Source organism: Macaca nemestrina, chromosome 8 (genome assembly GCF_043159975.1).
Source record: "Macaca nemestrina isolate mMacNem1 chromosome 8, mMacNem.hap1, whole genome shotgun sequence".
NCBI lineage: Eukaryota > Metazoa > Chordata > Mammalia > Primates > Cercopithecidae > Macaca > Macaca nemestrina.
Genome location: NC_092132.1, coordinates 97,845,127 through 97,861,917, shown reverse-complemented (window position 1 = coordinate 97,861,917; position 16,791 = coordinate 97,845,127). Strand labels below are relative to the sequence as shown.

Genomic DNA, 16,791 nt, shown 5'->3' with positions numbered 1-16,791 from the left:
ATGTTTTCTTGATGCACAAGGGGATGACAATATCCAAATTTACATAGAACAACAGAACTGCAATGAGGGCATTCTGTCTCTTGTTTCCTAATGTGTATGCAGGTACCATTTTTCTTTTAAAAATGCATTGAGACCGGTGGTTTAATGGAAAGGACAAAAAGTCTGGAATCAGACTGGTGTGGGTTCACTGGTGACAGGACATTTAGCAGGGAGACTGGGGCAAATTGTGTTTCCTTGTCCGTGAAACTGGTATTACAATACTATAATGCAGACTGATGGTGAGGACTGATTGGGATGATGTATGTGAAGTACTCAGCGGGATGCTTCCCATATGACAAGTACTCAGTAAAAAGCAGCTCACTCCCTCTTCAACAGCAACATAGATGCTTAAAAAAATAGTGGTAAAGAGCATTGCTACAATAATACAAACTTGAACTAAGCAAAGATAAGCTATTCCTTTACAAATCAGCACTCAGTGTTGGTACTGAGTCTGCCATCTGGCTGCTGAGGAAGCTTGCTTGAAGGTGATTTTTATTTCTGTACTTTTGGCCACCTCATTCCCCACCTCTACCCCTACCACTGCCATCAAATAGGAGTTGATGCCCATTTACTTTGGAAAAGAAGCATTTGTGTAAATTTGTATGTGAAGTATGACCACCACTGTCTAAATGATGGAGATATGGAAGTTCCTCTGGAATAAACATATTGCAGAAAACTGCGCTAATGCTGGGGCCAGTGTTGAATGGTGCTGATATTGTGGTTGGAAATTTTTTTACTTTGTCCAGAGCATTAAACAAATAAAGATCCCATCCAGGCACGGTGGCTCATGCCTGTAATCCCAGCACTTTGGGAGGCCGAGGTGGGCGGATCACAAGGTCAAGAGATCGAGACCATTCTGGCTAACACGATGAAACCCCATCTTTACTAAAAATACAAAAATAAAAAAATAGCCAGGCATGGTGGTGGGCACCTGTAGTCCCAGCTACTGGGGAGGCTGAGACAGGAGAATGGTGTGAATCCAGGAGGTGGAGCTTGCAGTGAGCTGAGATCGCACCACTGCACTCCAGCCTGGGTGACAGAGTGAGACTCCATCTCAAAGAAACAAACAAAAAAACAAATAAAGATCCCAAACTCCTGATGGTGAGAATGGTTCAGATTAAGGCCAAACGAGGAACATGCACTAGTAGATCATGGATGTGATGATTAGGGGCATTAGGCTTTGCATGTGTTTGGATAGTGAAGAAAGACTCTTGGATCAAGCTTACTAGACTCCTTTTGAAAAGCTGGTCAGCTGTGACACATTGATTCCCCAGCTGTGTGCTCACCTGCTGTGTCCTGTTGGGTGAATACAGCTCTTCTCCCTGCTTGTGAACCTTACTTTTCTTCCCGCTAAACAGTTGGGAGATATTCTTGACTCTGCCTCCTTTTCTCTGTATTGAGATAGGGTGGCATACATTCCTTCTCTGTAACAGTGGCATATCCCTGTCTACAGTTGAAGAGCCTGAAGGGAAGACAGCTCCCTCGTCAACAACACAGGGAACCATTTCACCTGCTTTTCTTTTATGTACCACCACATACTGCCAGAGTTGGTGGAATGACTGTTCATCCATCTGCTTAGCATCACATTTTCGTAAGGTGGTTGTTGTCACTCATACTTGCTTTATTTCTGAAGTCTCTTTGCTTCTTCCTGTTGTAGAAAAGTTCGAATTGTTCTTTTTCAATGATTTGAATTTTTTTATTGTAATGTGAAAGATTGTGAGGGCAGAGTATCTTTTTTTTTTTTTTTTTTTTTTTGGCATGTCCTTATAACTGATGCCATAGCCCATGCCTTAGTTTTGTTCTTACCTGTGCTCATTCAATTCATTTAAATCATCCCTTAATTATTAGTTCTGTGTCCATGAGTCTTAAATAAACCTTTTAATCTCAGCTGCCCATCTCTTCTTAACCTTTGTTTGTTTCCTCTCTAAAACAGTTATTGTCAGTCCTTACGATATCCAGGGCCATTTGACATTGTTTCTTCTCAGCCCTGGCTCAATATTAAAGCCTAATGAGGAACATGCACTGGTAGATCGTGGATGTGATGATTAGGGGCCTTAGCCTTTGTGTGTGTTTGGACAGTGGAAAAAGATTCTTGCATCAAGCTTACTAAATTCCTTTTGAAAAGGTAGTCAACCATTTTGACTACCTGAAAAGGTGGTCCGAAATTTTCAAAAGGAATCTAGTAAGCTTCATCCAAGAGTCTTTCTCCACTGTCCAAACATACACAAAGGCTAATTCTAGTAGTAGAATTAGTCTTACTACTGCTTATTCTACTAATTGACATCCAGACCCTTTATATTCTTTGCCATTCTTCCTGTCCACATGCCGACTTACTGTAAGAATAAAGACATATCGGAACCCATGGAATTACAGTCTGGTGTTTATGGTTCTGTCATGTATACACAGAGAGATCTAGAAATTGGAACTTGACTCATGGGGACCCGAAGGAATCTATCTTATCTCTATCACATTTTTAAAGAGCTTTATTGATACATAATTCATATCCCATAAAATTCATTTATTTAAAGTGTACAATTCAGTTATGTTTATTGTAATTACAGACTTGTGCAATCATGACTATAATATGAAATTAGAACTTTCTGCAACCTCAAAAAGAAACCCCATACCAATTGACTGCCAATTCCCAATTCTTCCCAGCCCCTGGCAACCACTTATCTACTTTTTGTCTCTACAGATTTGCTTATTCTGGATACTTCATATAAGTAGAATCACAAATCTTTTGTGACTGGCTTCTTTTACCTAGCATAATATTTTTAAGGTTTATCCATGTTGTGATATGTTTCAGTACTTCATTCCTTGTTATGGATGAATAATAATCCATTATCTGTGAATATACCATATTTTATTTCTCTTTTGAGTTGATGCACACCTGAGTTGTTTCCACTTTATGATTAACATGAATAGTGCTACTATGAATATCCGCATACAAGTTTTTTGTGTGGATATATTTTCATTTCTCCTGAATATATATCTAGGCATGGAATTGCTGAGTCATAAGGTAACTCTATGTTTGATTTTCTGAGGGACTGCCACAGTATTTTCCAAAGTGGCTACATGATTTTACATTCCCATCAGCAATGTAAAATATACCAGGGTTCCACTTTCTCCACATCCACTCCAAAATTTGTTATTGTTGTCTTTTTTATTGTAGCCATCCACTTGTGTCTGAAGTGGGTATCTCATTGTGGCTTTGATTTGCATTTCCTGATGACTAGCAATGTTGAGCATCTTTTTTTTTTGAGACGGAGTCTCGCTCTGTCGCCAGGGCGGCATGCAGTGGCACAATCTCGGCTCACTGCAACCTCCGCCTCCCAGGTTCAAGCGATTCTTCTGCCTCAGCCTCCCAAGTAGCTGGGACTGCAGGTGCACGCTACCATGCCCAGCTAATTTTTTGTATTTTTAGTAGAGACAGAGTTTTGCCATGTTGGCCTGGATGGTCTCAATATCTTGACCTCATCATCTGCCTGCCTCAGCCTCCCAAAGTGCTGGGATTACAGGTGTGAGCCACTGCACCTGGTTGAGCGTCTTTTCATAGGCTATTGGCTGTTCGTATATCTTCTTTAGAGAAATGTCTTTCAAGTCCTTTGCCTGTTTTTGAAGTTGGGTTATTTTTTGTTGTTGAATTGTAAGAGTTCTCTGTATAAGTCCTTTATCATTTGCAAATATTTTTTCCCATTCTGTGGAGTTTTTCACTTTTTTGATAGTGTCCTTTGAAACACAAAGATTTATCATTTTGACAATGTCCAATTTATCATTTTTGTTATTATTGCTTGTGTTTTCAGGGTAATATCTAAGAAACCATTGGTGAATCCAAGGTTATGCAAACATACTTCTATGTTTTCTTCCAAGAATTTTATAGCTTTTGCCCTTATATTTTGGTCTGTGATCCATTTTGAGTTAATTTGTGTGTATGGTCCAACATCGTGGGTTGGACCCTCCTTGTGGTTAAAGATTATGTTTAGTACTAATAGTAGTCTTTATGTTTTATTTAAATATATATCTTATTTTTGGCATTTGTTACAGTTTGCACTGTTATGTCTTTGTGTGCATAGCATTTCTTCCCTTGTAGGTAGCAGAAAATAGATCCATTTCTCCACCCTTTGTCTCTTTTAACTTTTATCATTTTATTGATCTAGTGTTGTGTTACACAGCTATCTGATTGAAACAGTAAAAGTTTCAGAGTAGAGTTAGAGGTGTAAATAATATGAAAGTAGTATGTTCATGCTCTTTAAACACTTGATAATATCAACCTATATCATTTGACCTATGTTCTCATTTATGGCTACACACATTGAATAACTTTCTTGGTAAACTTATGGATAATATGAAAACTGCAGTGAAAGTTTCCATGCTCTTTTTTTCTATATATTAAACCAGTGATAGACTTGAAGGAAAAAATGAAATGGAATGGCAACAGCCTAGGGATATGAGTACAGACAATTATGAAGTTTTGATAATAGAATGAAAACAGCAAGAGTAATTTTCCAGATTCATATTCAGTCATGGTATGTGTAACCACCATTCTAAGTTTGCATCTTAACCTGGCCATGGTGATTTTCCAGCACCTGTCATCCATCAAGAACAAGAAGGATTTCAAGGTGGCCCTATATAAAAGGCATGGAATTTTTTCCTCCCTATTTCTGACCTCCTTTCTCTGGAAACTTTTGTTCCTGAAAGAGGCTGGAGACCTGGAACAGTCTCCCCACTCTTCCCACCATACCCCCACCCCATTCCTGCAGCTGCAATCTGGAGCAGCACTGTGATCACACTAGAACTTTCCTGTGAGTCAGATTGCAGCTCTGGAGTGTGCTTTGCTGAGATGATGGCACAGAGAAGAGCCATGGGAGACAGCACACAGCCTGGCAGAGTCTTCAGGGGTGGCCAGATGCAAGCACACAGTGCCACGTGCCTCTGTGGGCAAGAAGCAGAGACAGGGCGAGATCAAGCCTGACCCAACTTGACTTCCTCCTCCAGCTGAGCCGCCACACCTTGCTGCCCCTCTCCTCCCCTTTTGCCTCTGTCAAATGACCTACTCTGCCCTCTCTCCCAGCTGCTGCTAGACCCAGAGCATTTGGTGCAGCCAGCTGGCAGGTTTGGTAGGCTCACCCTTGTTATGCTGATTTCTTGGCTCCACAGTTCTCAGTGGCTTGAGCCAGCTCAGCTCCTTCTCCACAGGGAACTGGAGCAAAAATCCTGCAGAGCAATTCTTGGGTTGGACACCGTCTTCCCAGGAGAGAGGATTGTACATGAACAGATGCCCTTGTTTCTTCCTCACTTGCTGCTCTGGCACTGGTATTATAAATGGTCTGAACTTTCACATTTATTTGCACAGATACAAAAGAGAGTGACAGATGCTTGATTATATAATGAGACTAACAACCAGGTATTAAACATTGCACTGATACTTGTCATTGCCTTCAAAATAAGCTCTATGTGTTTTCTTTACTTCAGTTGTCTCATTTAACCATAAATAAGCCCTCGGAGGTCAGGGGCTGTGACTCATCTGGTTTTGGTACTGGACCATGAATGCAGTAGACACCCAGCAAGTATGTGTTGATGGGAAACAGCAATGGCTGATTGAGCAGCTAAGAAGGTGGGGTGAGGTTGTGGCTCCCCTTCTCTTCTCAGGATGAACCAGTCCATGGAGTTGTACTACAAATGTTGTTGTTTGTCTAAGGAGATTGACGAGGCCAGTGAGGTAGAACTTGCCAGGAATAGTCTGCTTTGGGACAGAGGTGATGTGTGTTCCAATCAGATAGAGGATGAGACACTGGGAACCAAGGTCCCTGAAGAATGTTCAGTCAGTATAAACAAATAGGGAACAGCACAAGGAGGGACACTTAGGGAAGTGGCAGGGGAGGAACAAGGGCAGCTCTTGGGTGAAGATGTTTATAAAGAAAAAAGAGGCTGGGCTCGGTGTCTCACGCCTGTAATCCCAGCACTTTGGGAGGCCAAGACAGGCAGATCATGAGGTCAGATTGAGACCATCTGGCTAACACAGTGAAACCCTGTCTTTACTAAAAATACAAAAAATTAGCCAGGTGTGGTGGGGGGGCACCTGTAGTTCCAGCTACTTGGGAGGCTGAGGTAGGAGAATGGCGTGAACCCGGGAGGTGGAGCTTACAGTGAGCCGAGATGGCGCCACTGCACCCCAGCCTGGGCAACAGAGCGAGACTCCATCTCAAAAAAAAAAAAGAAAATAGAGAATTCAGTGGATAATGATGTAAGGGTTTTAAAGCATTTATTACAATTAATGTAGAACTAAAAGTTCAAGCAAAAATTAAACAACCACAGGCAGATGATAGAATTAAAATATGACATTTAACATCGAATGAAATAAAATTACCTGAGAGGAAGGAACTCATCATTTGAATTAAACAAAAAAGGAGAACTGAGTCGTCCAGAGGTAGCTTGTGGGGAGAGACTCCACAGGCCTCTGGTATCTGTATCTCAAGGCAACTGTGTGAGGCCCTCCACACGTACCTGGCCTGCCACCTGGTTTCCCGTAAGTGCAAGACCACCCTTCCTATCTTTGGTGTGGAATCTCAATGCAGGTTGTCTACAGCTCCTAGAGGAGGGAACAAGAGAGGACTAGATTATATGCATGCTATGGAGTTGGAAGAAGAGTGAAATAAATGTCAAAATCTTCTTGATGCCTCCCAGTGAAATCAGATTTTTGGAAAACTTCAGAAGTGGCTTATTCAGCTTTGTACTTCGAGTCTTTGCACACAGGTAAGTTAAATAGAACCCTGGCTACCCTGAAATCCCGCAGACATTGAATGAGGAGAAGCTGAACATCTCTGAGGACCCATCTCCTCAAGAGCTATGGAAAAGTGGGAAACTGCAGTAACAGCAAGGATACCAGGAAATCTTGTCTTGAAAATTTTTGAACTTAATTCTGGTTTGTACTCAGCTCATGGTTGCATCATCTTCTCTCCAGAAAAGGCTAGAACAAGATTTCCTGAAATGATATATGTTCAAGAGCTACCGCGTATTTGGGAGAAAGTGTCATTCCTAATGGCAGACAATAAAGGCATTATCTGGTAATTTACTTTTATGTTTCAGTTTTTAACTTCTTCCAGGTGCTTCCTAAATAATAATATCTGGTCTCTGCTTTATGTTTGGGTGGAAAATTGGGGAGAGTATAACCCAAGGAGCCGAGGGGCAACGATGAAGCCATGTACCTGTGAGCACTGTGACTTTTAGGCCTTGTGACAGCTATGACTCATCTGTCACCTCTGCCTGGTCAGAGTATGCTCTGTTAATGTTGTGGTAAAAAACACTAAGTAGGTCCATTTACATATATGCATTCATATGTGTCCCCTTTATACACTACCTGGAAGCTTCCATAAGAAGAGACTGTTTCCAGTCACTGCCACCATGGAGGAAATGGATGCTATGCGGCAGGCTCCCGGAATGCCTGGTAGAACCATGTGAATTTTATGTGTATGTATGCATTAACTTATATTTATTTATTTATTTATTGAGATAAAATTAACATAAAATTGACCATTTTGAAGTGTGTAATTCAGTGGTAGCACATTCACAATGTTGTACAACTACCAACGCTATATCATTCCAAAACAGTTTAATCACACCAAAGGAAATCCTATACATATTAAGCAGTCCCTCCCCACTAACCCCTTACCCAGCCCGTTGCAGCTACCAGTCTGCTTTCTGTTTCTGTGTATTTGTCTGTTCTGAATATTTCATATAAATGGAATGATACAACATCTGACCTTTTGTGTCTGGCATCTTAAACTTGGGATAATGTTTTCAAGGCTCATCCATTCTGTAGCATGTGCCAGTACTTCATTTCTTTTTATGGCTGAATAATATTCTGTTGTATAGATATATCACATTTTATGCATTCATCAGTTTATGGACATTTGTTTTCACTTTTTGGCTTTTATGAATAATGTTGCTATGAACTTCTGCACAGAAGTTTTTCTGTGGACATCTGTTTTCATTTCTGTTGGTGTAGATATGCCTAGGAGTAAGTTACTGGGTTATATGTTAATTCTATGTTTAACTTTTTGAGGAACCACCATACTGTTTTCCACAGTGGCTACATCATTTTAAATTTTCACCAGGGGTGCAGTTTCTCCACATCCTCGCCAGCACTTGTTTTCTTTTTGTAACCATAACAATCCTAATGGGTGTGAAGTGGTATCTCACTGTGGCTTTGATTCACATCTCTCTAATGACTGATGATGAGCTTCTTTTCATGTGCTTGTTGTCCATTTGCGTATCTACTATGGAGAAATGATTTTTCAAGTCTTTTACTCTTTTTAAAATTGTGTTGTATTTTTATTGTCGAGTTGTAAGAGTTTTCTCTTTTTATTTTATTTTAAGTTACAAGTTACATGTGCAAGATGTGTTACATAGGTAAATGTGTGCCATGGTAGTTTGCTGCACCTATCAACCCATAACCTGGGTGTTAAGCCACACATGCATTAGCTATTTATCCTCAGGCTCTCCCTTTCCCCACTCCCTACCCCATACAGGCCCCAGTGTGTGTTCCCTTCCCTGTGTCCACAAGTTCTCATTGTTCAGCTCCCACTTGTAAGTGAGAACATGTGGTGTTTGGTTTTCTGTTCCTGTGATACTCTGCTGGGGATAATGGCTCCCAGCTCCATCCATGTCCCTGCAAAGGACATGATCTCGTTCCTTTTTTTTTTTTTTCTTTTTAGATGGAGTCTCGCTCTGTTGCCAGGCTGGAGTGGTGGTGTGATCTTGGCTCACTGCAACCTCTGCCTCCTGGTTTCAAGCAGTTCTCCTGCCTCAGCCTCCCAAGTAGCTGGGACTACAGACATGCGCCACCACGCCTGGTTAATATTTTTGTATATTAGTGGAGACGGGGTTTCACCATGTTGGCCAGGATGGTCTTGATCTCCTGACCTCTTGATCCACTCACCTCGGCCTCCCAAAGTGCTGGAATTACAGGCGTAAGCCACCGCACCCAGCTGATCTCATTCCTTTTCATGGCTGCATAGTATTCCATAGTGTATATGCACCATATTTGCTTTATCCAGTCTATCATTGTTGGGCATTTGGGTTGATTCTATGTTTTTGCTTTTGTGAATAACGCTGCAGTGAACATATGCATGCATTTATCTTCATAATAGAATGATTTATATTCCTTCGGGTATATACCCAGTAATGAGATTGCTGAGTCAAATGCTATTTCTGGTTCTAGGTCTTTGAGGAATCACCACACTGCCTTCCACAAAGGTTAAACTAATTGATATTCCCACCAACAGTGTAACAGTGTTCCTGTTTCTCCACAGCCTCGCGAGCATCTGTTGCTTCTTGACTTTTTAATAATTGCCATTCTGACTGGCATGAGATGGTATCTGATTGTCTTTTTGATTTGCATTTCTGTAAGAGTTCTCTTTTTATATATTGTGGATATAAGACCCCAATCAAATACATGATTTGTGAAATTTTCCTCCCATCCTGTAGGTTGTCTTTTCACTTTCTTGATAGTGTCCTTTGATACACAAAAGTTTTAATTTTTTTTATTTTTATTTTTATTTTTATTTTTTTGTGACTGACTCTTTTCTTTCTTTTTTTTTTATTATTATTATACTTTAAGTTCTAGGGTACATGTGCATAAAGTGCAGGTTTGTTACATATGTATACTTGTGCCATGTTGGTGTGCTGCACATATCAACTCGTCTTTTACATCAGGTATAAATCCCAATGCAATCCCTCCCCCCTCCCCCCTCCCCATGATAGGCCCCGGTGTGTGATGTTCCCCTGCCCGAGTCCAAGTGATCTCATTGTTCAGTTCCCATCTATAAGCGAGAACATGCGGTGTTTGGTTTTCTGTTCTTGTGATAGTTTGCTGAGAATGATGGTTTCCAGCTGCATCCATGTCCCTACAAAGGACAGAAACTCATCCTTTTTTATGGCTGCATAGTATTCCATGGTGTATATGTGCCACATTTTCTTAATCCAGTCTGTCACTGATGGACATTTGGGTTGATTCCAAGTCTTTGCTATTGTGAATAGTGTCGCAGTAAACATACGTGTGCATGTGTCTTTATAGCAGCATGATTTATAATCCTTTGGGTATATACCCAGTAATGGGATGGCTGGGTCATATGATACTTCTAGTTCTAGATCCTTGAGGAATCGCCATACTGTTTTCCATAATGGTTGAACTAGTTTACAATCCCACCAACAGTGTAAAAGTGTTCCTATTTCTCCACATCCTCTCCAACACCTATTGTTTCCTGACTTTTTAATGATTGCCATTCTAACTGGTGTGAGATGGTATCTCATTGTGGTTTTGATTGCATTTCTCTGATGGCCAGTGATGATGAGCTTATTTTCATGTGTCTGTTGGCTGTATGAATGTCTTCTTTTGAGAAATGTCTGTTCATATCCTTTGCCCACTTTTTGATGGGGTTGTTCGTTTTTTTCTTGTAAATTTGATTGAGTTCTTTATAGGTTCTGGATATTAGCCCTTTGTCAGATGAGTAGATTGCAAACATTTTCTCCCATTCTGTAGGTTGCCTGTTCACTCTGATGGTAGTTTCTTTTGCTGTGCAGAAGCTCTTTAGTTTAATGAGATCCCATTTGTCAATTTTGGCTTTTGTTGCCGTTGCTTTTGGTGTTTTAGACATGAAGTCCTTGCCCATGCTTATGTCCTGAATGGTATTCCCTAGGTTTTCTTCTAGGGTTTTTATGGTGTTAGGTCTAACATTTAAGTCTCTAATCCATCTTGAATTAATTTTCGTATAAGGAGTAAGGAAAGGATCCAGTTTCAGCTTTCTACTTATGGCTAGCCAATTTTCCCAGCACCATTTATTAAATAGGGAATCCTTTCCCCATTTCTTGTTTCTCTCAGGTTTGTCAAAGATCAGATGGCTGTAGATGTGTGGTATTATTTCTGAGGCCTCTGTTCTGTTCCATTGGTCTATATCTCTGTTTTGGTACCAGTACCATGCTGTTTTGGTTACTGTAGCCTTGTAGTATAGTCTGAAGTCAGGTAGCGTGATGCCTCGAGCTTTGTTCTTTTGACTTAGGATTGTCTTGGAGATGCGGGCTCTTTTTTGGTTCCATATGAACTTTAAAGCAGTTTTTTCCAATTCTGTGAAGAAACTCATTGGTAGCTTGATGGGGATGGCATTGAATCTATAAATTACCTTGGGCAGTATGGCCATTTTCACAATATTGATTCTTCCTATCCATGAGCATGGTATGTTCTTCCATTTGTTTGTGTCCTCTTTTATTTCACTGAGCAGTGGTTTGTAGTTCTCCTTGAAGAGGTCCTTTATATCCCTTGTAAGTTGGATTCCTAGGTGTTTGATTCTCTTTGAAGCAATTGTGAATGCAAGTTCATTCATGATTTGGCTCTCTGTTTGTCTGTTACTGGTGTATAAGAATGCTTGTGATTTTTGCACATTAATTTTGTATCCTGAGACTTTGCTGAAGTTGCTTATCAGCTTAAGGAGATTTTGGGCTGAGACAGTGGGGTTTTCTAAATATACAATCATGTCATCTGCAAAGAGGGACAATTTGACTTCTTCTTTTCCTAACTGAATACCCTTGATTTCTTTCTCTTGCCTGATTGCCCTAGCCAGAACTTCCAACACTATGTTGAATAGGAGTGGTGAGAGAGGGCATCCCTGTCTTGTGCCAGTTTTCAAAGGGAATGCTGCCAGTTTTTGCCCATTCATATGATATTGGCTGTGGGTTTGTCATAAATAGCTCTTATTATTTTGAGATATGTTCCATCAATACCGAGTTTATTGAGTGTTTTTAGCATGAAGGGCTGTTGAATTTTGTCAAAGGCCTTTTCTGCATCTATTGAGATAATCATGTGTTTTTTTTCTTTGGTTCTGTTTACATGCTGGATTATGTTTATTGATTTGCGTATGTTGAACCAGCCTTGCATCCCAGGGATGAAGCCCACTTGATCATGGTGGATAAGCTTTTTGATGTGCTGCTGGATCTGGTTTGCCAGTATTTTATTGAGAATTTTTGCATCAATGTTCATCAGGGATATTGGTCTAAAATTCTCTTTTTTTGTTGTGTCTCTGCCAGGCTTTGGTATCAGGATGATGTTGGCCTCATAAAATGAGTTAGGGAAGATTCCCTCTTTTTCTATTGATTGGAATAGTTTCAGAAGGAATGGTGCCAGCTCCTCCTTGTACCTCTGGTAGAATTCAGCTGTGAATCCATCTGGTCCTGGACTTTTTTTGGTTGGTAGACTATTGCCTCCATTTCAGAGCCTGCTATTGGTCTATTCAGGGATTCCGCTTCTTCCTGGTTAGTCTTGGGAGAGTGTAAGTGTCCAGAAAATTATCCATTTCTTCTAGATTTTCTAGTTTATTTGTGTAGAGGTGTTTATAGTATTCTCTGATGGTAGTTTATATTTCTGTGGGGTCGTGGTGATATCCCCTTTATCATTTTTTATTGCATCTATTTGATTCTTCTCTCTTTTCTTCTTTATTAGTCTTGATAGCGGTCTCTCAATTGTGTTGATCTTTTCAAAAAACCAACTCCTGGATTCATTGATTTTTTGGAGGGTTTTTAATGTCTCTATCTCCTTCAGTTCTGCTCTGATCTTAGTTATTTCTTGCCTTCTGCTAGCTTTTGAATGTGTTTGCTCTTGTTTCTCTGGTTCTTTTAATTGTGATGTTAGAGTGTCAATTTTAGATCTTTCCAGTTTTCTCTTGTGGGCATTTAGTGCTATAAATTTCCCTCTACACACTGCTTTAAATGTGTCCCAGAGATTCTGGTATATTGTATCTTTGTTCTCATTGGTTTCAAAGAACATCTTTATTTCTGCCTTCATTTCGTTATGTACCCAGTAGTCATTCAGGAGCAGGTTATTCAGTTTCCATGTAGTTGAGCGGTTTTGATTGAGTTTCTTAGTCCTGAGTTCTAGTTTGATTGCACTGTGGTCTGAGAGACAGTTTGTTATAATTTCTGTTCTTGTACATTTGCTGAGGAGTGCTTTACTTCCAGTTATGTGGTCAATTTTGGAATAAGTGTGATGTGGTGCTGAGAAGAATGTATATTCTGTTGATTTGGGGTGGAGAGTTCTGTAGATGTCTATTAGGTCTGCTTGCTGCAGAGATGAGTTCAATTCCTGGATATCCTTGTTAACTTTCTGTCTCGTTGATCTGTCTAATGTTGACAATGGGGTGTTAAAGTCTCCCATTATTATTGTATGGGAGTCTAAGTCTCTTTGTACATCTCTAAGGACTTGCTTTATGAATCTGGGTGCTCCTGTATTGGTGCATATATATTTAGGATCGTTAGCTCTTCCTGTTGAATTGATCCCTTTACCATTATGTAATGGCCTTTTTTGTCTCTTTTGATCTTTGATGGTTTAAAGTCTGTTTTATCAGAGACTAGGATTGCAACTCCTGCTTTTTTGTGTTTTCCATATGCTTGGTAGATCTTCCTCCATCCCTTTATTTTGAGCGTATGTATGTCTCTGCATGTGAGATGGGTCTCTTGAATACAGCAAACTGATGGGTCTTGACTCTCTATCCAGTTTGCCAGTCTGTGTCTTTTAATTGGAGCATTTAGTCCATTTACATTTAAGGTTAATATTGTTATGTGTGAACTTGATCCTGCCATTATGATATTAACTGGTTATTTTGCTCGTTAGTTGATGAGGTTTCTTCCTAGCTTCAATGGTCTTTACATTTTGGCATGTTTTTGCAATGACTGGTACCGGTTGTGCCTTTCCATGTTTAGTGCTTCCTTCAGGGTCTCTTGTAAGGCAGGCCTGGTGGTGACAAAATCTCTAAGCATATGCTTATCTGTAAAGGATTTTATTTCTCCTTCACTTATGAAACTTAGTTTGGCTGGATATGAAATTCTGAGTTTAAAATTCTTTTCTTTAAGAATGTTGAATATTGGCCCCCACTCTCTTCTGGCTTGTAGAATTTCTGCCCAGAGATCTGCTGTTAGTCTGATGGGCTTCCCTTTGTGGGTAACCCGACCTTTCTCTCTGGCTGCCCTCAACATTTTTTCCTTCATTTCAACTTTGGTGAATCTAGCAATTATGTGTCTTGGAGTTGCTCTTCTCGAGGAGTATCTTTGTGGCGTTCTCTGTATTTCCCGAATTTGAATGTTGGTCTGCCCTACTAGGTTGGGGAAGTTCTCCTGGATGATATCCTGAAGAGTGTTTTCCAACTTAGTTCCATTTTCCCCCTCACTTTCAGGTACCCCAATCAGACGTAGATTTGGTCTTTTTACGTAATCCCATACTTCTTGCAGGCTTTGTTCATTTCTTTTTCTTCTTTTCTCTTTAGGTTTCTCTTCTCGCTTCATTTCATTCATTTGATCCTCAATCGCTGATACTCTTTCTTCCAGTTGATGGAGTCGGTTACTGAAGCTTGTGCATTTGTCACGTATTTCTCATGTCATGGTTTTCATCTCTGTCAGTTCGTTTATGACCTTCTCTGCATTAATTACTCTAGCTATCAATTCTTCCACTGTTTTTTCAAGATTTTTAGTTTCTTTGCGCTGGGTACGTAATCCGTCCTTTAGCTCTGAGAAGTTTGATGGACTGAAGCCTTCTGTCATCTCGTCAAAGTCATTCTGTGTTCAGCTTTGATCCGTTGCTGGTGATGAGCTGCGTTCCTTTGCAGGGGGAGATGTGCTCTTATTTTTTGAATTTCCAGCTTTTCTGCCCTGCTTTTTCCCCATCTTTGTGGTTTTATCTGCCTCTGGTCTTTGATGATGGTGATGTACTGATGGGGTTTTGGTGTGGGTGTCCTTCCTGTTTGTTAGTTTTCCTTCTAACAGTCAGGACCCTCAGCTGTAGGTCTGTTGGAGATTGCTTGAGGTCCACTCCAGACCCTGTTTGCCTGGGTATCAGCAGCAGAGTCTGCAGAAGATAGAATATTGCTGAACAGCGAGTGTACCTGTCTGATTCTTGCTTTGGAAGCTTCCTCTCAGGGGTTTACTCCACCGTGTGAGGTGTGGGGTGTCGGTCTGCCCCTAGTGGGGGATGTCTCCCAGTTAGGCTACTCAGGGGTCAGGGACCCACTTGAGCAGGCAGTCTGTCCGTTCTCAGATCTCAGCCTCCGTGTTGGGAGATCCACTGCTCTCTTCAAAGCTGTCAGACAGAGTCGTTTGCATCTGCAGAGGTTTCTGCTGCTTTTTTGTTGTTGTTGTTGTTGTTGTTGTTTAGCTGTGTCCTGTCCCCAGAGGTGGAGTCTCAGTTGAAAATGCAGAAATCACCTGTCTTCTGTGTTGCTCGCGCTGGGAGCTGGAGACTCAACTTCCTCTTTCTCCAATTTTTTTTTTTTTTTTTTAAAGAGACAGGGTCTTGCTCTGTCACCCAGGCTGGAGTGCAGTGGTCGGATTATAGCTCCCTGCAGCCTCAAACTCTTGGACTCATGCAAGCTTCTCAAAGTGCTAGGATTATAGGGGTGAGTCACTGTGCCCAGCCAAGTTTTACGTTTGATGACGTTCAAATTATCTATTTTTTCTTTTGTTGCTTGTGCTTTTGGTATCTTTTTTATGAACTGTTATCAAATCCAAGGTCATGAAGATTTACTCCTGTGTTTTTGTTCAAGAATTGTATAGTTTTAGCCCGTATATGCATTTAGGTATTGGGGACAGTTTAAATTAATTTGGCTAGTTCATTGCAGTTCCCTCTTAATCTTTGGATTGACATTTCCATTTCTGTGAAAATAGCCTTTTTTTTTTTTTTCTTTTTTCTTTTTTCTCTCTCTCCCTCTCTCTCTTTTTTTTGCCAGAGTCTCACTCTGTCGCACAGGCTGGAATACAGTGGCACCATCTTGGATCACTGCAACCTCTGCCTCTCAGGTTCCAGCAGTTCTCCTGCCTCAGTCTCCCGAGTAGCTGGATTACAGGTGCGCACACTGTAATTGACATCTCTGCTAAACCCTGGGCACTCCACCATGCCCGGCTAATTCTTGCATTTTTAGTGGAAAAGGAATTTCGCCATATTGGCCAGGCTGGTGAGCCACTGCACCTAGCCAGCCATTGGTTTTTGATAGGGATTGCATTGAATCACTATATGGCAGTAGCTTAATAATATTCAGTTTTTCAGTTCATGAAGACAAGATGCCTTTCCATTTATTTAGGTCTTCTTTAATTTCTTTCAGAAATGTTTTGGAGTTTTAATTGTACAAGTCTTATACTTCCTTGTTTACATTTGTTTCTATTTTATTATTTTGATGCTATTATAAACCAGTTTGTTTCTTAATTTTCTTTTCAGATTGTTCATTGCTAGTGTATAAAAATATAACTTATTTTTGTTTGTTGACCTTGTATCCTGCAACTTTGCTGAAGTTCTTAGCTGTAATAGATTTTTGTGGATTTTTAAAAATTTTTTCTCCATAAAAGATTGTCATCTGTGAGTAAAGACAGTTTTACTTCCTCCTTTCCAATTAGTTTGTTATTTATTTCTTTTTCTTACTTAATTGCTATAGCTAGAATTTCCAGTACAGCATTGAATGAAAGTAGCAAAAGCAGGAATCGTTGTTTTGTTCCTGATCTTGGGGAGAGCTCTCATTCTTTCACCATTGAGTGTGTTAGCTGTGAAGTTTTCATCAATGCCCTGTGCCAGGTTGAGGAAGTTCCTTCTTTTCCTGCTTTGTTGAATCTTTTTTGTCCTGAAAGAATCTTAGATTTTGTCAAATGATTTTTCTGCATAGTATAATCACACTTTTTAAATTTTATATACTATATATTTAGGAATCAGAGAAGTGTGTAACCTACAGT

At 40.3% G+C, this 16,791-nt stretch overlaps 1 protein-coding gene across 10 annotated transcripts in view; it reads left to right on the top strand.

Moving 5' to 3' along the window:
* The window catches only part of LOC105496910 (scaffold protein involved in DNA repair), a 477,476-nt gene that overhangs the window by 338,058 nt on the left and 122,627 nt on the right, over window positions 1–16,791 (top strand). The window contains exons 1-2 of one of the 10 annotated variants that reach the window (XM_024797628.2): window positions 5,255–7,103; window positions 7,404–7,506. The exons of the other annotated variants lie outside the window; for them this stretch is intronic. Of the exons in view, the coding sequence (XP_024653396.2) occupies window positions 7,454–7,506 (53 nt within the window). The 5' untranslated portion in view covers window positions 5,255–7,103; window positions 7,404–7,453. Of the gene's footprint in view, window positions 1–5,254; window positions 7,104–7,403; window positions 7,507–16,791 lie in introns of those variants that run through there. 10 annotated transcript variants of the gene reach the window in all.